The sequence below is a fragment of the Chlorocebus sabaeus genome, chromosome 8, assembly GCF_047675955.1.
Source record: "Chlorocebus sabaeus isolate Y175 chromosome 8, mChlSab1.0.hap1, whole genome shotgun sequence".
NCBI classification, from domain to species: Eukaryota; Metazoa; Chordata; class Mammalia; order Primates; family Cercopithecidae; genus Chlorocebus; species Chlorocebus sabaeus.
The window spans coordinates 12,746,912-12,772,536 of record NC_132911.1 but is presented as its reverse complement, the minus strand read 5'-3'; the positions used below and the strand labels follow the sequence as shown (position 1 = coordinate 12,772,536).

General features: G+C 37.0%; 1 protein-coding gene across 4 annotated transcripts in view; it reads left to right on the top strand.

Moving 5' to 3' along the window:
• Positions 1-25,625, top strand: part of DLC1 (DLC1 Rho GTPase activating protein) — a 427,762-nt gene that overhangs the window by 187,423 nt on the left and 214,714 nt on the right. For all 4 annotated transcript variants that reach the window (XM_073017948.1, XM_037983780.2, XM_073017949.1 and 1 more), the window contains exon 5: positions 21,387-21,420. In XM_073017948.1, the coding sequence (XP_072874049.1) occupies positions 21,387-21,420 (34 nt within the window). The remainder of the gene's footprint in view (positions 1-21,386; positions 21,421-25,625) is intronic.

Here is a 25,625-nt window from a genome sequence, read left to right as displayed (position 1 = left end):
AGCTTGACCTAGTGACCTAAGGAGTAGAAAACTTTGAGAGCAGGCCCAGAAGATGATTCCAATGCACGCTGAAGTTTGAGAACCACTGGTCTAGCTAACCTGGAAAGGGAATACCTAGGAGTCCCAGGTTTACCACTTTACAACTTAGACGTACCTGATTTGCCAGGCTCTTTTGGTGAACTTGGTGGAGAAAAGATAATGGGGAGTCAATATTGCTGTCTAACTTAATAAGCTGGCTCCAGTCGGGGTAGGGAAAGTAGTAGGCAGCTCTTAAGTTATGAATGACACGATTATATGCACAATTATATGTACTTTTCTTTAAAAAATTATAAATACATAATAGTTGTATATGTATTTTTTTGGTCAGCCTTTGGATGTTCTACTATAACATGTCCCCAACTCTTAAGTAGAGATCAGCTGATGTACATAGGTCTGTGCTGTAAACGCCAGTGTTCCATAAGCAAAAAGCTAGATCCTCTTCTGGTCAAATGTTTCTCTCTTGAATCTTTAGTGAAATTTGCATGTGGATTAGTTTTCTCTCTCTTCGATCTCATTTTTCATAATTTTTAATGTCCTCATCATTGCCTTGCAATGTAGTCACGCGTCACTCAACAGCAGGGATGCTGAGAATTGCACCATTAGGTGACACACATCCTTGTGCAGACATCATAGAGTGTACTCACACAAACCTAGATGGTATTTTTTTATTTATATGTTTTTATAAGAAAAACCGAGTAGCCCAGCACCATTGCTGAATGTCAATCATTTCCTCTACTATGCAATGCCAATATCAAGTGTCATGTGTCAGGTTTCTATATATGCTCCATTATAATCATATGGGGCCAACATTGTGTATACCAAAACATCATTACAGTGCGTAACTGTACTGTCTTTATTATATATTGGATGATTGACTGAAAGAGTTATTTTCTTACTTTAATTGGAAATAAACATAAAGTGCTACATGTTTTAACATGTGATGCAAGAAGACAATCTTTTCTCTTAACGCCCATTTTTCCCAGAGAATATTCTGTCCTGAACTTCATCAGTGATAATGCCAAACATTCTTTTTTCTGTAAGTTCTTAAATCTTTATAGCGTTTTCCAAATGTTTTCAGAGGTTGGTCTTTACAGGAAAGACCCATGGCTGACTAAGAGTTGTTCTTGGACACCATGCTTTATGTCTCTACCTTAGGATCAGGCTTCAGAAACCACCCACCCGTCAACCACCTTTTATATTTTACACCAGCGTATATGGCCCTGTGAGATTTTCTGTGTGCGTGTGTACAGAATTATTGTCCCAGAACATGTTTACGTGTTTGGGAAGTGTTGAAGTGTTGTGCAATTTAGTAGGACTATGGGAAGCAAGAAAAAAATGTCTTGTACGTATCACATTACCCCTTTTTGCCATCCATGAAATAATCAGTTTCTTTAAGGGACTGGCTCTGTTCTGAAAACTAAAAGCTCATTAGTCTCATTCCTACTTCCTTTCCAGACCTCCAGAGCTCTGAATAAACCATACCAGCAAACAGCCTACCCTGACCAACTTCTGAGATTTGTCTTTTCTTCCTTTTGTTTTTACCTAGTTGTTTTATAAATTGCCACAAGTTACAGAATGCTAAAAGAAGCTTCTCTGTTGTGAACTTTACCTCCAGTACGTTTGTTATAGCTGTTTTCTATGTGATTCATTTCAAGAAGAAGAAACTTGGGACATATTTTAGCATTCAGTATTTAAAAACACAAACAAGATAATCATTTGGATTATTTTATGGTAACTGCTTTTTGCACAGTATCACCAAAGTGTTGTCAAAAGTCTATTTAATCTCCAACAGTCACCCTAAAAATACAGACACACTACACACACACACACACGAAACACTTTCAAGATTCATTAAGGAAAACACAATTGCATTTTGGTTGGCTTAAATCCAAAATTTTCTAGTTTAGTAAAGACTCTGCAACTGCTTGGTATGCAATAAGACTCTAATCTTAAAAAGTAACTTCTATTTTATATTTCATAAGTAAAAGTACATGGTTTATATTTAATTTGGGAGCTAAGAGCTTATGCAGGTTAGCACAAAGAAGAAAAAGTATAATAAAACTATATTATGTTGATAAAGTTAGATCTTATTTTAAAGTCTTTTTTTTTTTTTTTGAAACGGAGTCTCGCTGTGTCACCCAGGCTGGAGTGCAGTGGCTCAATCTCGGCTCACTGCAAGTTCCGCCTCCTGGGTTCACACCATTCTCCTGCCTCAGCCTCCCAAGTAGCTGGGACGACAGGCGCCCGCCACCACACCAGGCTAATTTTAAAGTCATTTTTGAAGAATTGCACTAGAGACATGTCTACTACATATGCCTCAATAATATGAACTACTAAAAACCTTGAGTTTGCTTTTTAGTGGTATTTCTGGAAAGTCTTCTGTTAGCACATTTGAAAAAAATCTGCAGCAACAACAACAAAAAAATTAAAAACACCTTCAGATCTCCTTCTGATGCAAGACTCAAAATAAAATAAGTCTCATTTGTCAGACACTTTGTTAACTCTTCTTAAGTAACAGGTCTGTCCCCAGCAGGCTCAGTGGCACCTCCTGGCAGGCTGTAATTCAGCCAGGGTATTAAGGACACTGGGACACATTCGCTGTCTCACATAATTCATAAACCAGTTTGCTGAATTGATTTACACTAACTCCTTGCTGGAGCATCTTTCCAAATCATCACTCTTTAAAATACTTTTATTTTAGAATCAGAAATATATTTATTTAATATTTAAATAAAAAAATATTATTTACAAAAGAAATAATACCACCAATTAACAAAATGCCTACTTTATGTCTCATAAGATTGCTGTGAGGATTAAATGAAATATGTAAATATTCCAAACAATAAGGTATTCATTTTGCTGCTTTCCCTTATCTCTATGTATATATAAAAAAAAGGGCACGAATACCATATGCCTGGCTATGTATGCTCACGTTAATATTTATTGTAAAATCTAAGTTCCTTAAGCTTAGAAATCAATTTTTATTATTCTGTATATAGTTCCTATTTTCACTTAAAATATACAAGAGAGCTCAACAAATATAAATTAATAAAGGATGACCATCAACCCAAGCAAAATACTTAACTGCAAAGAATGATGGAAGAGAATAATAACAAAGAATAGAGGCCCACTTTCTGCCTATTTCCATTTTGTAAATTAATGCAACTTAATTATAGCAGGAGAAATTTTAAATTTTTATATTAGGTATAAATTAATGTCTTGGAACACAAAACCATCTTCTAAAGGAGCTTTAAGAAAACCTAATTCCTTAGGGAATAAGATACACTTTCAGTTGAGTCATAGTTTCGCAGACGTATATAAAAGATAGTCATAAGTTCCTCATTTAAATAAGTAGGGAAATGCATTTGTTATTTTTTTTTTTTTTTTGCTGCATAGCAAATTTCCCCATAATTCAGCAACTTGAAACCATCATGAACACTTACAGTCTCACACCATTGCCATGGGGCAGAAATTCAGGAGCAGAGCTTAGTTGAGTGGATCTAGCGGAGCCTATGTCATAGGGTTTTCCACAGATTTGACTAGGCCTGGAGGGTCTGTCTTCAGTAAGGCTCACTCACCTGGTTGTTGGAGGCCTCGCTTCCTTGCCATGTGACCCACATGGAGCTGCCTGAGTATCCTCATGACATGACCGCTCGCTCTCGCCAGTACAAACCTTCCAAAAGACAGAGCAAGAGGGAAACTGCAGTGCCTTATGGAACAGTGTCAGAAGTCACATACCATCACTTCTGCCATAGTCTATCAGAGAAGGGAACTAGGCTTCGCCTTTTAAAAGGGGGAGTGTTAAAGAATTTGTGGACACATTCAAAACTCATCATAGCAAGCTCTATGAGAATTGCCATCCCCACGCAGTAAAGAAATATGACTTCTTAGAACTCATTCCAGTTTGGCTCAGCTTTTTACTGACACACTTTTCCAAAAGAAACATAGCGTGTTTTAGCACAGATTAAGAATTATCCAAAATTTGGAACTTTAAAGATATGCTAAAATTTTATAACTAAGAAAACTGTGATCTAAAGTGTTTAACCTTCTTAAGGTCGCAGGACTAGATCTGAGGTCTCTAGATACCCAGTATAAATCCTCAACTGAGTTCAACTGAGCTGAATCATATGTTATAATGTCAGATGTATATGAAATTCAAGATTATAAGTAAAATTCAATGTAAAAATTTGTGTCCAACAAAGTGAAAAAAGGGCTTATGGGGTACAAGCAAATATAAATACTATCATACTTGCCCCCAACTTACTTGTACTTTAAATAGAGTTAGAAGCTTTCAAACATGTAACTAAAACAATTAAGATTATATTATTTATTTTAGCAACTGATATATCATTCTTTCAAAGCTAAAATGATCAAAGGTATTCAACAGCAGTGGGTACTAATCAAACTAGCCAGATAGATAATAATATAAATGTTTTGATTAAGAAATTAACACATTTAATTAAAGCAATTTTGAGGTATTTTCTATTCTGAAGTTTTGTTATGAAGGAAAATTTATTACAGTTCTTGAAAGAAAAGTCCATGTAAAACCCCAATGTAAATAATGCATTTGAATAGAAATATTTTTCAGGTCTACTTCAATAAATCTTTAATTTTCTAGTACTCAGAGTTCTCCAAATAGAGGATCTATGAAAATGCAGCATTTGTTAATGGAATTTTGACCCAGATACTAAAGAAAAGATTTGCAGGAATTAAAAATAGACAACATAGAATGTAGCACATTTACTGAATTCCAATAACAGACACATAAATAAATAGGTCGGCTGTCTCATCTGGCCTATGTGGATTTGGTGTGAATTATTATCAAGACGGCCTGCAAATAACAGCCAATTTTAAAAGTATATTTGGATCTCATTTTACAAAAATGATAGAAAATTGAGAAAACCTGTTTTCCTTATAACTGAATGAATTACCCTCCTGATTCAAGGCTTGTATGATGGTGAATTCCTGGAGAAAAGAATGCTGCTAACTGGAAAGAGGAAAAAGCCTCATTACATTAGGGACATTCACTTTGCTACTAAAATGCTCTAAACTGTTTAGGTATCTGTTTTTGTTTGTTTGTTTTATTATTTTTTTTTTTTTAGACTGAGTCTCGCTCTGTCGCTAGGCTGCAACGCAGTGGTGTGATCTCGGCTCACTGCAACTTCTGCCTCCTGGGTTCAAGTGATTCTCCTGCCTCAACCTCCTAAGTAGCTGAGACTATAGGCACCCATCACCATGCCCGGCTAATTTTTGCCTTTTTAGTAGAGACAGGGTTTCACCATGTTGGCCAGGATGGTCTCAATCTCCTGACCTCGTGATCTGCCCGCCAGATCCTCTCAAAGTGCTGGGATTACAGTCATGAGCCTTTGTGCCCGGCCAGTATCTCATTTTTGAATCACTTAATACTTTCCAGTTTTTTATAGACTACTTCCCTGTTTAGCACATAGGTTAGTAAATGTGAGTATTTTTTTAAAGTTCTTTCCTGGTACTAGATTTTGTATTTTAAGTAATTGGGATCTGCTTAGTCCATTTGTGTCACTATAAAGAATACCCGAGGGTGAGTAATTTATACAGAAAATTGGTTTATTTGGCTCATGGTTCTGCGGGCTGTACAGCTGCATCTGGTAAGGGCCTCGGGCTCTTCCACTCGTGGCAGAAAGGAAGGGGAGCCAGTGTGTGCAGAGATCACGTGGCTAGAAAGGAAGCAAAAGACAGCTGGGGAGAAAGGTCCCAGGCTCTTTTCAAAAAAATTGATTAATTTATTTGTAGAGATGGTGTCTCTCTATGTTACTCAGGTTGGTCTAGAACTCTTGGCCTCAAGCAATCCTCCTGCTTTGGACTCCTGAAGTGCTGGAATTATAGGCATGAGTCACCATGACCAGCCTAAGTTCTTTTTAACAACCACTTCTCACGGGAACTAATAGAACCAGACCTCACCCCACCTACCCTCAAGGAGAGCCTTCATCTATTCATGAGAGATCACCCCATGACCAAAACACCTCCCATTAGACCCCAACTCCAACAATGGGGATCAGATTTCCACATGAGATTTGGAGGGGACAACATCCAAACCACAGTAGGAGTATAGCAGTTGTGTGGCTTTGGGGCCCTGCTCTATTATAATCCTTGAAAAAGAAAAAAACACATCGTTTTCATGTTTTTATTTTTAAATGTGCTACAAATACTTTCTTTTGTTCATTCCAAAAGATAGATAATTAGATGAAGTTGCACCCAGTACAAAGGTTAGAGTTACACAAAGAGGATCTGAACTTCTCTTAATGAAGAGTTAATAGTCATGTTTTTAACCCATTTCATAGACAGCAGAAATCATAAGACCAAATATCCCAAATGGATATTAGCAAGAAATGTAAGATAACAAAGCAGCATTTTATTCTAATGTTCATATTTGAAACTAGAATTCATTTGACATAGTGCCAATAACTTTTAATAACTTAAAATCCACACCGCATTTTGTCAGCCCTAATAATAAGGTTATAGAATTAAATAATGGGCCAGGTGCGGTGGCTCACGCCTGTAATCCCAGCACTTTGGGAGGCCAAGGTGGGTAGATCATGAGGTCAGGAGTTCGAGACCAGCCTGGCCAGCATGGTGAAACCCCATTTCTATTAAAAATGCAAAAAATTAGCTGGGCGTGGTGGCGTGCACCTGTAATCCCAGCTACTTGGGAGGCTGAGGCAGGAGAATTGCTTGGACCTGGGAGGCAGCGGTGGCAGTGAACCGAGATCACACCACTGCACTGCAGCCTCAGGCACAGAGTGAGACTTCATCTCAAAAAAAAAAAAAAAAAAAAAAAAAAGAATTAAACAATGGTTGGAGAAGGATACTGAAAGAAATTGGTGTATTAATCTGCTCTTGCATTACTGTAAAGAACTACCCGATACTGGGTAATTTATAAAGAAAATAGGTTTAATTGGCTCACAGTTCCACACACTGTACAGGAAGCATGGCTGGGGAGGTCTTAAGAAACTTACAATCATGTCGGAAGGCAAAGGGGAAACAGGCATATCCTACATGGCTGGAGCTGGAGGAAGAGGGTGAGGGGAAAGGTGCTACACACTTTTAAACAACCAGATTTTGTAAGAACTCACTCACTATGGGGAGAATAGCAAGGGGAAAATCCACCCCCATGATCCAATCACCCCCAGCAGGCCCCTCCTCCAACACTGGGGATTACAATTCGAGATGAAATTTGGGTGAGGACACACATCCAAACCATATCACCTGGGTAGGAAGAAACAGATGATAATGGAAAAGTTGTGGAGAGAATGATGTTTGCAAGTGTTCTTTGCCAGTGGAGGGCGGGGTTGGGAAGGGAGGCGAAAATGGAATCTTAATTATAATGCAAAACTTCTCTTTAAGACCAGGTGTCTTTTACATGCTTACAATATGCTACTTTCACTTTTTTGAGTGTTTTTTATTTTGTTGATGTGCTTCTAATCAGAAACAGTTTTATAAACTACACAGCTACTAAACCAATTACATTTGAGCCTGATGAAAGGTATCCCCATTATAGGTATAAATAGACCCGTTAGCATCACTGCTGATTGATGAAGAATTCCAGGTCTGCAAAATCCAGCTCTATTTTAAGTGCTCCTTGTCAGCACCCAGCTTTGGAGTTAACCTCACTCAATTGTGTTTCTTTGCAGGAGAGAGATTACACGAGGCTAAACCACAGAGCATTCAATCTGTCTCGTGAAAGTGTATAAACACTTTCTAGTGTGGTCATAAAAACTATGATTTCGGCCGGGCGCGGTGGCTCAAGCCTGTAATCCCAGCACTTTGGGAGGCCGAGACGGGCGGATCACGAGGTCAGGAGATCGAGACCATCCTGGCTAACACAGTGAAACCCCGTCTCTACTAAAAACACACAAAAAAACTAGCCGGGCGAGGTGGCGGGCGCCTGTAGTCCCCGCTACTCGGGAGGCTGAGGCAGGAGAATGGCGTGAAACCGGGAGGCGGAGCTTGCAGTGAGCTGAGATCCGGCCACTGCACTCCAGCCCGGGCGACAGAGCAAGACTCCGTCTCAAAAAAAAAAAAAAAAAAAAAAACTATGATTTCTCCCTTTACTCTGTTAAGTGCACGCTTAGCTAGCAAAGGTATTCAGAAAGAAGAGAGGGAAGGTTCAGCTGGCCGAGGACTGACATGTAGAAAGGGAAAAATGTGTCCATGGCTTACCTTTGTATTAATGTTTCCTGCTCCCTTAAGATTAATCAATAGGCATCTCAAGGATGATCAGTGTTCAATTACTTCTTTAAGCCCATGTTCCAACTGGGTGTTTTGTTTGTTTGTTACTAGTAATTAAAACCATACCAATATCTTTAGTTTCTAACTTCCTTTTTTCCTACTGTTATCTATGGTAAAGGATATGTGCAGTAAAGCAAAAATGTGACTCCTAAAGAGGCTGTGTAGAAGAAAAGGGAAGAACGTGAACTTAACTAAGTTAAAACCTTCGGTTCAAATCTTGACATGGACACTTACCAATGGTGAGGTCTGGGTCAATTATATGACCTTGACTCTATTTGACTTGATTTCCTCATATATAGAATGATATAGTAACAATAACTACCCTTTGGTAGTTTTTAAGATTATATTACTTGGCTAAGCACAATGGCTCATGCCAGTAATCCCAGAACTTTCAGAGGCCAAGGCAAGAGGATCACTTGAGGCCAGCAGTTTCAGACCAGCCTGGAAAACATAGCAAGACCCCTTCTCTGAAAAAATAAATAATTTTTTTTTAAAATAGCTGAGTGTAGTGGTGCATGCATGTAGTCCTAGCTACTCAGGAGGCTGAGGCAAGAGGATCACTTGAGTTCAGGAGGTTGAGGCTAGAGTGAGCTATGATCACACCACTGCACTCCAACCTGGGTGACACAAAAAGACCTTGTCTCTAAAAATAAATAAACTTAATTTAATTTAGAAAGATTATTAATAAGTTAATAAGTGCCAAGTACTTAGAAAACTGCCTGGCAGAGTTACGGTGCAGAGTTACCGTGCAGAGTTAAGCGCGGAGTTACAGTGACCGCTAAGTAAGTGTTGCCTATTCCGCCATGTCACAGAAGCGACTTACCATCACTTTTCCTAGTTATTCACAAAATGCTGGCCACTTTGAGGACTATAACTGGATTCTTGACTACAATTTATTTCTCTGACTTTGCTTTCTCAATCCTCTTTCCACTCTCCTCAACTTCTGCCTGCCCTTGTAAATGCAATCCTCTTAAGTCTCCTAATTCGAACTTCTCCCTTTCCTTCTATACTTTCTCCCTATGTATCACCTCCCAGAGCCTTTAATTCAGGCCTCATTCCCCTCACCACACAGCAGACACAGCCCAGTACAGATGCGATCTTTATGCCTCAGTGATATTGGTCAAAAAATTACCGACCACAGCCATTTCATCTCTATCTTTTCTCCTAGAATTCAGATTTATTTCCTTCTCTCTTCACCTCCTATCTTTTACCCAGCTTTTGATAAATAATTATTGAAAATATGTTTTGTAAAATGTTTAGTTAGCAATCTTATCTAACTTCTAAAGTTACATGTAAATTTCAGTTAACCGGGCTATGTCTATAAAGTCCATGCTTTTATCTTGAATGTTCAAATTATTTAATGGGTTTTCTAGAGAAAATTAGTATTGAAGCAATTCAGTCTGGACATTAGTGTTTTTATACTTGCTAGTTAATTATCCTCCCATCTATGTTTATATAACCCACAAAAATGTGGCTTATTGCTACCTTCGTTATACTTGATGATTTGAATCTTTTCAGCATTAGTCTAAATTGAAAATATGTCAGTGCTACAAACTACATCCCACAGAAAGCTCAGAATTCATTGACCCATTTTGAAATATAGTTTTCTGGAACTAAGGTAGACTTTAGTGGTACATAAATGATGTAAGACTTTTTTCACTTATTACAGTCTATGCCTCACATAACTCTCCACATAGGAAGAGAGTGGGGAGAGAGGAAACTTCAATGCTCATTCATAGAAGAAAAGAAAAGGAATAGATTCAATTAAGAATCCAATAGAAAATACAAGAAATATTTAACACAAGATTATTTGAGAAGGGATTAGTTACACAGGGACTATTCACAAAGTTGTATGGTAGGAGAAACACAAAGCATACTATAGTCACCAGGGGGTTAGTAGCAGCTGAGCTGATCACCCCAAGGCCCAAAAGACCAGAGAAGGAAGCAAGTAACAAAACCCAGAGGGGAAAAAGTCCGCAAAGTCAGCTGCCCTAAGAAAACCAATGACCTCAGGTGAAAAGTCACAATCAGCTCCAGGCAATCATATCAGGTAGGATCCAGGGTAGTAGGTAATCCAACCTCACTCTCCTCCCCTTCTGTCTCCTTCTATGGCTTGCCATGGGCCCAGTCTACCTGGAAGCCAAGAGGAATAAGGACCCTGTTGATGGAATCCATATAAAGCATTCTCATATAAATTATCATCCAGACTGGGACACTTTTGAGGGTTGAGAAAGTTGTCAAAATTAATTACCATTATTGCAAAAAAAAAAAAAGAAACATGCTACTCAACAATTATCTAACTACATAATTGGAGCTTTATACAATACAATAAATAACAAAACCATGATACCAAGAACTCACTGATGACTCTGTATATACTAGGACAAAACTGCTGCACCTCTGTTTATCCTGCATATCTCACATCCACCTAACCCACATTGCCCTTCTACCTTGTCAGACTCTGTGGGTCCTACAGGCTGCAGCAGGCACCAGACCACACTGACTGGTAGACCAAGTGGCTGGTAGGGAGGCATCGTTGGACACTTCCATCACCAGCAGAAATCAGAAAGAGTTAGCTGTCCCTAACCAGTGTGTCTGAGTACACTTTGTTAAGCCAGTAAGCAACCTGCATGCTGTTCTTGAAAGGGAGGTGTTGGTTAGATTACATCTGAAAGGGGTCAGGGAAGGAGAGGCTGTTTATCACTTAATAGTCTTTCAGATTTAACCCCATATTAAAGTGAGAACTTAGTTCTCTGCACATGCATCTCACACAATACTAGACAAGACTATAGAAGCTGGAAATACAAACCCACCCTGAATAATTTTAATGTAACTACTAATAACTTTATGTCATCAAAAATGAACATTTTGAGACAAATGTTAAACTGATCAAGAGATCTGTTAAACCAAGATTATCCCAGGCAAACCTGAGCATATGACTCCCTGTCTCCATCCAGGTCACCCTTCCTGCACAGATGATGGGATAGAAAGGAAATCTGGGTGAGGGGGCTGGGCAGCAAATGGAAATTAACAAGCAAAATACGGGGACTTAGGTCATCAATGGGGAAGAAGAAATCGAGTTGGGCTCCTGTGATTTAAGGAGCGAGGTCACAGAATAGTTACCATGTTATCAAGTGCAGGCAATTGAAAGGCTCCAACATCAGGTTCACCTCTAACTTAACCTGTCTTTCTGACACCATAGAGCAGACTCCTCTTACATTTTATAGATAGATTCAGACCTGTACCTCAGAGGTGCCAACAAGGACATCTCTTCTGCCCAAGCATTCGCCCTCAAAGAGCAGAATGTTTATAGAGATCTCAATGTTAACACAATTTACCACTTTGAAAGCACCAAATGTTTGGCTATTATTTGATTATCGTCCTGATTCCAGAAACCTCTCATGAAATTTTTGATCAATTTCTTTTTATTATTAACATGCATGTATGTATGTATGTAGGTACGTAGAGACAGGGTCTTACCATCTTGTTCATGCTGGTCTCCAACGCCTGGGCTCAAGGGATCCTTCTGCCTCAGCCTCCCAAAGCGCTGGGATTCCAGGCATGAGCTACTGCACCAGGCCATTCATCAGGTTCTGTTAGTCTTCTGTGTCATAAACTTCTTCCTTAGTTCCCAATCACTTACAGTAGATTCTGCACACTCTCAGGCCTGAAGTGATGACCTTCATTAGAGCTGCAGAACGTTAGAATACCTTACTTTCAGCCAAAATAAAACCTACATTTTACTGATCCTGGTATCATGATGTACATTCTAGGTTAGACCACGCATAAGATATATCAAATTTGTGGGTGGTTACCACTACACTGAATATCTCCCATAATAAAAATGTTTCTGGGCTCCAGCCAAGAGCCCACTTTATGAAGTCATATTTGATAAGAATAAATTCCAATTCAGTGAACAAGATTACGGTTCGTCATAAAGAGATTTATGTATATCATTTAAGTAGTTTTAATCTGTATTCTTTTTGTGGTTCTGATTTAATGGTTTATGTTTTGAGTTTCTACCAGAAGCCTGGATCTACCAAAAGTTTTTAAGTTGGATGTTATGAAATGGTGGGAATATCAGCAAATGTTTAGTAATACAGATGAACATGCAGGCATTGAATTATTAAAATGAAATTAAGCTTATATCTGAATATAATTGGTAATAATTAACCAGACCAAGATGGCTATGAGTAAATGCTTTATCTCTCAGCTTTATAAGACACTAAGTGAAAATACACAAAACAAATAGATTGACAACACGTCATTTTGTTTATAAGCTAGATATTATATGCTATTATGTTAAACTGTAAGCCAATATGTTACCTCTGTTTTTATCTAAGTCTATTGACCAATAGTATATGTATATTTATAATATAATATATGTATATTATATGTATATTTATAATATATGTGTATTATATATACATATATGTGTAATCTATGTTATAAATATATGTATAATACACATATATGTGTAATATGTGTATATTATAAATATACATATAATATACATATATCGATATATGTATATTATATGTGTAATTATATGAATACATTTCAATAATTTATGAATAGTGAATGGAATTCATTTTCATTTGGGGAAATTTCAGTAAGTGATAAATCCTGTGAAGAGTTCTGATTAAATGCGAGTGGTGGTCCCAGGGATCTCCTACAATTCAGAAGTCACCCAAAGTTCTCATGAGTGCAGAATATAAACGTTCCACATTTTCTGGTACAGGGATCATTTCCACTTATGCCCTCAGGTCTGCTGCTCCAGGACTTACAGAACTGGGAGCCTGCTCCTCTGTATGGAGACCCAAGTAGAATATCATCACTGGCTTACCTAAAAGCACAAAGAATAGTAATGGCTAGTAATAGCTAGTTTGGGGTGACAAACCTCAAATTATAGGTGAGGGAGAAGGATTATATCCTCCACACTGAGCTTTATAAAACTTAAGGAAAATAGTTGAAAAAAAAGAAAATGTTTTTCAAAATCTCACAGAAAATAATTTTAAATTATTCAAAATAAATAAAGGAGAAATAAACATGTGGAAACAAGTTAAGCGGACTGGAGGAAGAGGAGGACTCAGAGACAGACAACCTATACTTGCTTTGCATTATTTCCAAATAACTATATACAGTAGTTGCTTTTTAATCTCATATTAACAAATACAACAGTAGGAATATAATTCACAATCATAGAACTGTGTGACAGTCCCTTCCCATGCAGCAATTTCATTTAACCCTCACAAATAGCCCCAGGATGTAGCTACTATATCTACCCCTATCTCACTGAGCTCAGAGAGTTCTAGAAAACTGCCAAAAATCATCACGCAAATAAGTGGCAGTAAGAAACCTCGTACGTGTTCATATTCACCTCTAATGTTTTGTTTCAGTCCTCAATGTGGATTCACAATTAGATTACTTCTTTTCACAGCATGTCTTCAATTTCTTTTCCGCAATTTACTGCACTTAGCAAAAGACTGTGTAGGTAGGTAGTACTTTGCATGAGTCTTTATGATTAACTAGACCTAGGCACACGAGGATGAGGATCTCAGAGCACATTACTATAGAATGAGCATTCTAAGAAGAAGAAACAGAATCACTAAAGCATTTTAAGGAAAACTGCTGTGAGTAAAAATCTTCAGCAGGGACGTTGCCTTAGTAATGCCCAGGAAATCCTGTGAGAAGGAGCATTTCACACCAACAAAAAGCTACGATTCAGACTTCACGGACAAAATGAATCATTATGAGGAGTGTAACATCGAAGGCAAGATAAATTGCTGGTTGACATCGTCCAACAAAAAGAAAGATAAACAGCTATTTTGAGTCAATTGCTTTCTGAATAAGTTAATTATCTTGAGTATCATCTTCACTGGAAATAAGCCTACATGTCTACATTACTCCTTAATTGTGAACTTTCATAGATCAGACTTAAAAAACAAAACTACCATGAATAGTCAGTATTTCTAAGTGGCTACCACAGGCAAATCAACATACAGAACAATAAAATAATTATTTTGAAGAGTTTGCAAATTTAAGAAGATATATGTAATATAGACAGAATGAATATATTAATATGCAATACTTAAATATAGTCATTAATTTTAATAGGCATTTTTTCTGTTAGCAATGTTCAATTGGAATAAACTTTAATAGTAACACAGAGAAAGACATGATTTCTTACATTCTGAAAAGAATTTAGAGGATGAAAATATATCTGAAGGATATGTCATGAATAAATCATCAATTGTAAATTTCTTAGAGATACAGAGTATTATCGTTAAAAAATTCAATAAAGACAGAGAAGAGTTAAGTTAATGTGGCCCAGTCATGGGGCCCTTTCTGTTTATCTAGCTTGCTAAAGAAATTATTTTTAAAAAACTTAGAATAATGATTAGTATTTATTTTAGACCACATTTCCAAATAAAAGTGGCCTCAACCAGAGCTTTGTCAGCCTGAAAGTCAACATTTAGCTATCGGAAGACAGCATGGAGTAACATATTCTGCAGGATTTGTTGAAAAAAGGAAAAGAAAAAATTTTCAAGGTCACAATGCCAACTTTCATTCTTATTTAGTGGAGGGTCGTGTCATCTCTGCTCAAGATAACCAACAGACACACCTGTGAGCGGCACCAAAATATCCCTTAAGAACCAACTTTGCCTTTGTTCAAATGTTTAAACAACTATTTTAAGCTGAGACCCTAAATTTCTACACCATATAATATAAATAAAGCTATAATTTCAGTCTACAAAACTGAAAGACAGTTGTTAAAGTCAGTGATTTCAGTGGGGGACTAAATCTCAATATGGGTGACAGCTTCTATTAAATAAGATGTGTCCTTTTTTTTTTTTTTTTTAGAAAAAGAAGGATGCACAACATGAATGACATTTCTCAGATAATTGTGCATGCATTTATTAATATTTCACTTTGGTTATAGATATTTGTCCCTGAAGGCAATGCTTATACCAGCACATCATCTCTTTTTTCTGAAACTGAATTTCCATTGTCTTCTATGATCTCATTAAGAAACTAAGTTAATTTGGAATCATGAACACTAGGAAGGATGAAGCCATGATGACCTCTGGCTTCATCGGTCTTATGAATAATGGTATAGTAGACAGGGTTATAAAGACACATGCCAGTCTAGTTTCCATCTGGACACAAAAAGCCCTGTAGTAATGGGCAAGTCACTTAACCTATCTGGGTCTCAACGTCCTCATAGGCAAAATGAGAGAGAAAGAGCTAAATCAGTGTTTTGCGAAATATAGTACATATAGTACTAATGGTACATCAGCTGATACTGGGGTAAACATTCTGAAATTTTATAATTATGTATCCTAGTATGTATTATGAGTAATATAACCCACAAATCAAACCCATAAATGTATGCATTTCTATTCTTTAGAACAAGTAAAAAATAGAAAATGTATCTAAATTTGATATTATTAAATTATTAAGTAAATAATTTATAGATGATACATGTATATAGTAAAAATTCTGAAGTTGGTATTTGAAGAACTGAAGATTGGGAAACACGAATGATCTCTAAATCCCTCTCCATCAAGAAGAGACTATATTTTTAATGAAAGAATGATGACTGTCAAAGCTAGAGAATTACTTTGTAAACCAAAATAGATGATATCAGATTGCCAATCAGACACAGCTTTTCAATAAACTTCTTTGTTCAAATGAAAGCAGACTGGAATCATTGACTGGCTAACAATATTGCAGACTGGAGTGATTTCAAAAGAGTCTTTAAATGAAGAAGAGACGAAAACAAACCCATTTTCCCATGTACCTTCTTTTCTTTCATGTCTTCCCAAAAAATGTGAATCCCAAAACACTTCCTGTTGCCCATGTGCCCACAATGGGCTCTTGTGCCCTCATCTGAGACAGGGGCTGTTCCATCACTGAAGGATACTTTCTTGCAATTTCTAAGGACAGAATTACTTATTTTGGAATTTCTCTGCAATTTTTTTTTGTGGAACGTATTTTTGTGGGAACAAAAGTGAATGTTTTAAAGGAAAAGGAGTAAATTACTCTGTCACTGATTTTTCTATGAATTGAGCCACTTTTTAAAAGGCAAATGAAGAAAATTTCTATAGAGATAAACAGAGCACTCCAAACACTTCTGTGCGAACATCTTGAACATTCGAAATCATGTAAAAGAAAGCTCTGACTATAAAAGGAGAAAGCACAAAATAGCTAGTGCTCTGTTTGTGTACTGCAGGACAAAAAATAAATTTGCTTCACGGAACATAGGAGAATTTACATATTATCACAGCTGCCAGTTGTTTGAAGAGTTTGGCCTATAAGGTCCTTCCTAATGATAGTATTCTATGTTCCTGATTCTAAAGAACTAGGAGGAAAATATTTCATACAAGTGAGGAAAATGGCATAAAAAAATAACATATTAAAGAAAATGAATAGAAATATTTCATTTCATTTCTAAAATAGAAAAACATATTCCTAAAATCAGAGAAAACAGGAAAAATAGCATATTCCTAAAATCATCAGGAAGAAATTGGTTCAATTAGAATGTTTCCATTGACGAGATATTCAGACTGTCAATTGTCATGGATTCAGATATGATGCCTATTACTTATGATGCTATTTATATTAGCAGCTTCTATGTGGTTGGTGTGAGTTCCTAAAAGGTATCCATCTGAGGTTCTCCTGGAAGTGCAGAAAGCCATCTCAGCAGCAGACCCAAAGAATCAATATATGTTTAGAACCTTTCCACGTGGCATGTCAAAATCAGCATTTCCCCAACCATCTTTCACATCCAAAAACACAAACAGACATGCACACAGTCTAAGCTCCTACATACAGCTTTAAAAGATGTCATTAGAAGAAACCAAATTGTTTCCTTCTCTTTTACTAAAAAAGCTTTTTTAAGTGGCTTTTTACAAATTTGATTGTATTAATAGAACACTTTACTGGCCAGCTTCAGTGGAAATCTTTACATGTGGAGAACTATTAAACGGTCTCAGTATAGGGGGCCAGGGTGGTTGGGAGCCATAGAAAAGGTACTATCTTATTATTTAAATATCTTAGACAAGAAAAGCAAAAGACTGTGGATGATTCTTCTCCCCTTTCATTTGGAAGTTATTTGTAGACTTTCCTTTGTTCCATTGAGAAATAAGAGAAAAAAAATATGAAGTTACAGCAAACCCATATGGCCAGCAGGAAAATCCTGTTTAATTGCTTTATTGCAAGAAACGTTAAATCACTTCCTGAGGATGCAGTTCAAATGAAACATATGGCAACTATTAATAAAAGCCCCTAATGAATTCAAAAATATGTCTTTTATGGGAGCTTTCTCATAAGCATCAATCATACATGTTATTTAAATCGTATATACAAATAGGCATTTGGTGTTTTAGTTCCACAAATGTTGATGAACACCTACTCTGTACCATATTATATAATCAGCTTGTGTGAAATTTTATTTCTGAGCCCAGAACTAGATATGACACGATGGGACCTCAGGACATGGACCCAAATCTATCCAGGTCTCTTCTCAGACACCAAGGACGAGAAGAATCCCCCAATCAATGCCTCCTGCCCAAGGGTTTCATGTCCAAGAAAACCATTCCATTTCTACTTGGATAGTACTAATGATCTATATTCTTCACACTCTTTTTAATGCCAAACCAGTGATGTGGCTAATCATTCGCATTCAGCATCCATTCTTTGCCTTTTTTGTAACTTCTTTAATTAGATTATGAATTCCACAAAGAAGAAAACTTTCCTAAGAGTTTTTGTATCTAGGATAATGTGAGGCATGTAATTAAGAATTAACAATCAGCTTTAACTAACTGTAGAGAAAGGGTCAACATTTTTTAATTGTTCCTAATGCCGTTCATCTCTGGAAAATTTCAGAAATTTAACAATTTAATACATTTATTCATAAACAACTTTCTAGAGAGACAATTCTCCCTCAAATTCAAAGATAAACCATTGGAGGAATATCCACCTGTTATCACTATCTGGTTTTACTCTTAAAAAGAAGTTATAAAATTCTAGGAATACTACACTTTGACTATCCTTTCTCTACATTGTAATATGGTCTTTGAAGTTATGTAGTGGAAGTGAGCTTTGGTAGCTTAAAAATCATGCAGAGTGTGGTGAGATTCTAAAGTAACTGACACTGGCTACATGACATATGGACATTGGCCATAAGGAGGCTAAAATATATTTTTGCTTGATACCCCAACTCACTGATTATCATTTTTATTAAATACTTACTTACACGTGCTTGGTTATATACTTTTGAAATCAAATAAAATATAGAAAAAAGACTTGTTTTTGTCACTGGTCAACTTGTGATTTGGGGCAAAGCATTCAACTTGACTTAAATGTGTTTGCCATGAGAAGAGAGGGCTTCTTTAGAGAATGTCTAAATGTCCCATACAAAATATTCCTGTACAGGTATTTTGTGTTCTAAGTAAATGTCTTATCATAAGACCAATCCAAACTTTTTTCCTCCTTCATTTCAAAATAAGTCTGTTTAGTGTGGCTCAGAGGCCAGCATGCCCGTGTTGTACCTTGCTTCCATTACTGACAGTATGACCTCACAAAAGTTACTTTACATTCCAGGACTTTACAGGGTATTCTAAAGATGCGGTGAATTTCTACAGGTAAAAGCTTAAAACTGGACCGTATGCATACTAAGCACCCAGTAAGCACTAGCTATTTTTAATCCTGAGGAACTTTCTTCAGGAACATTCTTGAATTACCTGTCACCAACTTTTCCAGTCTGGTTGATAAAAGAAGGGTTTCTGTTTTATTTTTCTGTTCGTTTGCTTTTCACAAAAGAGAGAATGTATTTTAAAACCCCTGATCAGGGGTAAATTTAGGGGCTAGACTTAACATTTAATACATAGTTTGGATTTAATTCTAATTTTAAATATGTTGTAAGACACACATAGAAAGTAAACAAACATTACCGAAACTGTAGGATCACTTGTAAAAGGAGGAAATTGCTTTCCTCTAGTATTGAATCAGAGAAGTTCTTGAAGAAGAAGAAAAGTCAGATGACTTTTTAATAAATGAAAGAATGCCCAGGAAATGCTGGCAGCCTATGCCATTCATTGGAAGCCCTGATCTCTGAGCCTGATCCCCCAAGCTGCCATTTAATCCACACATCTGCATCTTTGGGAGCATGTGGAGTCACCCTGAGAACAGCGCTGAACAACTAAATGTAGATTGAGATTGAGTCAAAATATGCTTTCAGTATAAATTAATATTACCAAAGCAACCCCCACATCTCTTTTTTTTTTTTAACAGTCTCGCATGGAGTGCAATGGTGCGGTCTCGGCTCACTGCAACCTCTGCAGTGAGTTCAAGAGATTCTCCTGCCTCAGCCTACTGAGTAGCTGAGATTACAGGCAACTGCCACTATGCCTGGCTAATTTTTGTATTTTTAGTAGAGGCAGGGTTTCACCATGTTAGTCAGGCTGGTTTCGAACTCCTGACCTCAGGTGATCCACCCACTTTGGCCTCCCAAATTGCTGAGATTACAGGCATAAGCCACCGCGCCCAGCCTCTACTTTTTATCCATAAGGAAATCTTTACCTTAGTTGAATAATTACATCAATAACCAAATCCCCTAAATCCCAAAGGTGAAGATCTCAGCAGTAATCAATGTTTCACAAGGATATAGGCGTCTTGATATTTGCTATTTCTAGAAATGTAGATTGATGCTATTTTCTTGGGCTGATCCACAACAGAGGTGTTCTTGGGCCTCTCTTTCTCTCTCTCTCTCTCTCTCTCTCTTTCTCTCTTTCTCTCTCTCTCTCTCTCACACACACACACACACACAAATACCCATTTGAGTGTGCTTTTCTTACGTCAACTCTGAGGATGTTGTCCCTGAAGAAATGAAAAAATATCACCTTTGGATCTATCCTGTGGTCAGTGGTTATGGGGTAGAAGGCTTCAAATCCCAATGGGTCAGTTAATACATCCTCAACTATATTTTATACATGAGTAACTGAGATGAATGAGAACCAGAAAGTCAACATGCTTCATTTGTTTAGGGGTATCCACAAACAGTAGAACTAGACAGTTAAGCTTTAAGTTCTTGGAAAGATCTCATTCTGAGCCCTATTTTTTTAAATAATGATAGTGATAAATGCTGGGGATTGAGCTTCTAAATCTTTCACATCAGTCAACTAACCCACTGGACCAAGGCCCATTTTAATAAATAGTAAGAGTGGCTTTTCTGTGAAGATCTGGTATGCTTTATAGAGGCTGCTTCCTTTAGTTCTTTCAGCAATCCTGTGAAGTAGATGTGATGATCTAGATGTGATTAATAAAGAAGGAACCTGAGCCTTGAGAGGTAAGATAGCTCACTTTAGTGCACAGAGAAAATAAGCAACAGGGAAGAGATTTGAAATGCCCAGAAACTAACCAATTTGCTTCTGTCTCCTAAAAATAGGACCAGAAAATTTTAACTACAAAAATTCTACCCTAATTCAAAGTGTTTTTAGATTCATTTATTGCCAATGTTGTTGTTTGTTTGTTTGTTTGTTTGAGATGGGGTCAGACTCTATTGCCCAGGCTGGAGCCTGTAGCACGATCATAGCTCACTGCAGCTTTGATCTCCCTAGGCTCAGGTGATTCTCCTACCTCAGCCTTCCAAGTACCTGGGACTATAGGTGCATGCTACCATACCCAGCCAATTTGTGTATTTTTTGTAGAGATGGGTTTTCACCATGTTGTCCTGGCTGGTCTCAAACTCCTGGGCTCAACAATCCGCCTGCCTCTGCATCCCAAAGTTCTGGATTACAGGTGTGAGCCACCACGCCCAGCCCTTTGCCAGTGTTAAAGATAATATGGATATACATTCGTTTGAGTCTGTCTTCAGACAAGAGAATAATTAGAAGATGATTTACAGTTATCAAAGACAGATCTAGTGATTTTACTGATAGTACCAAAATGCTAATTTTTCTGTTGGCAGGCTCTATTTCATTTTTGCTTCATTAATTATACTTCATTTTATTTCTAATGATGCTTTTTGATGTTTCTTCCTAATAATACCACAATTTTTGTGTCTTCTTTTTTTTTAGGCTATTCCAGGTATTTCAGAGAAGGAAAAGGCTGGTAAGTTGACATTTTGTGTTTTCTCACCAATCTATTTTAGAATAAATTTCACCTTAAAATAGGCATTTTATTAAATATATAAAATGTATACATCTCATGAATATCTGGGAAAATATTGTTTAAAATCTGTAAAATAAATTTGTTTTGCTCAATATATAAGAAAAATATATGTGGTTTTCTGACATAACGACATTGTGTTACAATAAGATGTGTGTTTCTTGGGGTCTTCTTTGTAACTGCAACCACAATTGTTTTCTTAAGTAAAAGGATTAGATGTTGATCAATGTTCTGGGGAATGAATTTGGAAATTAGTTGTTAATAATTACCAAGATTTATTTTTAATCTTCATTACTTAGTAGCCACAGAAAACGATGTAATTGATGCTTAAAGCTGATGCTCTACTATCAAAATGACAGTGACGAAGCAATGTGACCAATTGTATTGAAGAAAAAATTATAGTGTTTTTCTAATTATAATTATTTAACAGTATTATGGGAAATGGACAAGGGCTGATGAGAAATGAAAATATGAAAAATTAGACTTGGATTGGTAGATCTATGTGCTTTTAAAAAATCATACTTACATGTTCTGTGTAATAAAAACTAAAACAGATTAAAAGTATATTATCTAACTTGAAGTACATCACTCAGTTTGTAGACATTTGTGATTTTTAAGAAGTATATTAAAAGTTTATAGTCTCATGTTAGAGAAAACATTAAAATTTCAAGTGCCTTTACACTAAAGCATTAGAGTTTGCCTGGCGGGGGTGTTTGCCGTCTATGTCAGTGATCTTATTTTTGCTGCTAGATAGTTTTTACACAGAATTTTCCTAGCTCGTGTCCTTCTGTGAGCTAAACTTTTCTCTCATGTTTAGGCTGTATCTCATTTCTCCACTTCGATAATGTTGAAAAGTATCTCTTCAGAATAGAGGGAAAATATTGAACTGGCATCACATGTCAGCTCAAGAGAAAAATCACGCAACATAACAATGTACTAATACCATAAGGATTAATATCAGGTTGGTACAAAAGCAATTGTGGTTTTGGCCATTGAAAATAATTGCGGTTTTGGCCATTACTTTGAATGGCCAAACCGCAATTATTTTTTCACCAATATATTTACCATATATTGAATGGATTTAAAGCGTTAAATCTCCAATATCTTAAATAGCTGTCCCCATGATTCACTGCAATTTAAACAAAGTATATAACAGAACAAAGTTGTCATCCTATTCCACAATGTCAGCAAGTTTTCTCATACCCCAAGAACAAAATGAGGATGTGAGTTGTTGGCTGGTCAGGAGGGGAAAGAAGGAATGGAAATGCCATGGCTGGAGGAGATAGGAAGGCAGAGAGTTCTCTTTCTCCTCTTCCAGTTAAATGGCTTCAGTTTGACAGGGAGAAGCTCTTCACTCTTCAAGCTTCTCAAATATTTTGAAAATATTTTTATTTTTATTTTTATTAGCATTATTATTATTATTATTATTTTTTGAGATGGAGTCTCACTCTGTTGCCCCAGGCTGGAGCACAGTGGTGTGATCTTGGCTGACTGCAACCTCCACTTCCCAGGTTCAAGTCATTCTCCTGTCTCAGCCTCCTGAGTAGTTGGGATTACATGCCTACACCATCACGCCCGGCTAACTTTCGTATTTTTAGTAGAGACGGGGTTTCGCCATGTTGGCCAGGCTGGTCTCAAACTCCTGAGCTCTCTGGTGATCTGCCCGCCTCGGCCTCTCAAAGTGCTGAGATTAGAGACATGAGCCACCGCATCAGGCCTGAAAATATTTTTAAAACAAAGAACTAGAGAACATAAATATAATGTAACCACTACTTTTTATCATAATCCTGGAAATTTTCCACCTTAAGAACAACACTTTTTTTAATGAAATTAATTGTCCCTCCTTATATAATCTTTTTGAGTCATTTCTATATGGCTGAGGCACACATAAAAGAATCAAGAGGTTAAATTTTCAGAGGTTCTATAAGATAACATATATGACCTCTACAGGCCCCAGGCACCTGGATGCCCCATCTCAGACACTTAGCAACTCAGGATGGACTGATTTGAGCAAAACCTGACTTTTGCTCTTTATGAAAATATTAGAATGACTGAAATTTACTCCAGAATGAATTTTTATTTAGATTTCTAGAGGATATGCTGATATATTTAGGAGAAAATGTAATTTTGTTTGATCATTTAAGTATAAGAAAGAAAGGATCTTTTTTCAAGGCACTCAATTTACCTGTCAAGACAAATGCTCATGTTTGAATATTTTATGAATCATAGTAACAAATATGACAATTCAAAAGAGAATGTGATTTATTTCAAAAGTTTTAAGTACCATAACAGTCTAAGCAATATAATTCTATTTCTAAACTTTATTATTTGAAACATTAAAAATATTTTGAGTGTACTCTATACAAATATAAATCTTGCTTCTTTCATGTCTTTATGAATCTCTGTTTGTAAGCTTCCACTAGACAGAGGAATGGCCATGAAGGCAGGAGACCCACTCAATCTTCTCGGGGTTAATTGAACTCTTAAATAGGATTAAGCTTCATACCCACCCCTAAGGCCTGTCTTTTTTTTTTTTTTTTTTTTTTTTTTTTTTTGTATCTTTCTAAATGAATGTAGCCTATTGTTCTTTATTAAGAAAGTCTATTTTTAATCTGTGTGACCTCTCATCCAAGCTAACTGGAACCAACTCTACCAGGCTTTGTGAAGCTCTAAATGAAATCATTTGGGCACATTCCATTAATCATCCTTGAATTGCAGTTGTGTGATTCCTCTGTGTGTGCTGTAAGTAACTGTCTTCTATTCTGATCCATGTTTCTATGATAATACAGCTCAGTGGGATCATTTCTGCTATTTGTCTCCTGCCCTGTGATGACAAAAATCTTCAAAGGGAGGCAAGTTTGAAACAGCCTTTTATGGATTCAGTCATTTCAGAAATACGTACTGAACAGCAACATGTTCTACGCATTCTATTAGGTTCTATTGAGAAAGCAGTTATGAATAAGGATGGTCTCTGCCCCACAGGAACTCAAACTCTAGTTGGAGGATATCCCATCAGGCAGGCATCCCTCCTTCTCCTCGTCTTAATTGAGAATTTCTTAATCCTGCTTATTCAAAAAGCTTCCCAAGCAAGGAATCAAATCAAAATATTGTCTTCAGGAAACTCTGGGTGAGAATGTGCCTTTTCAGGATCTGAGACAGAATCCAACCAACTTCTTTTTTAAATAATCAGAACTAATCACACAAGTATCGATATGTATAATTATATCCCATAAATATCATTTTCACATAACTTCGATCATGTCGCTAGAGTTCATATGCTTCAACCTTTTTTGGCACCAGGAACCAGTTTCGCAGAAAACAATTTTTCCATGGAGTGCAGTGGGGGATGGTTTCAGGATGAAATTGTTCCATCTCAGACCTCAGATCATCATAAGGAGCGCACAGCCTAGATCCCTCACATGCGCAGTTCACAACAGGGTTCATGCTTCTGTGAGAATCTAATGCTGCTGCTGGTTTCACAGAAGGCAGAGCTCAGACCATAATGTTCGCTTGCCCACCGTCCATCTCCTGCTGTGCAGCCCAGTTCCTGACAAATCACAGACCGGTACTGGTCCAGGGCTTGGAGGTTGGGGACGCCTGCTCTAAAGAGTGTATCAGTCCCGTTGGAATATCCTCCAGCATATCTGCTTCCTATCTGTATGGCCTTGAGCAAGTCACTTAACTTCCTCATCTCCCTCATTTCCAGACCACAAATCAAGAATCTGCCATGCTGTTGATGTAAGGCAACAAGGCTTGGTACAAACCAAGTCCCGAAAAATGGTAGCTGTTTTTTATGATAGTTAGTTGGTGCCTACAGGCCGAATAGACACTGGCTGCGTCACTGACGTCCTTGTGTGTTCCACAAGTCCTAAAATGCTTCCTCGTGGTACTAACAGCTGAACAGCTCTCCACGTGGAAGAAGAAAGAGATCACTTTCTCCATGAGTCTTCTGAATGAGTTAATTCAAAGGTTGTCACAGTATAGACAGAGTTGATCACATTTTAACCTCCCTTTAGAAATTTTTTTGGTCTATTAGACTGAAATTCTCTCTCAGAAACAGATAATATTTGATTTTCAAAAAAAGATTAGTTTCAGAGAAATGTTCATGCTGTGTCCCATTTTCCTGTGACTCCATTATCCTCCTGTAT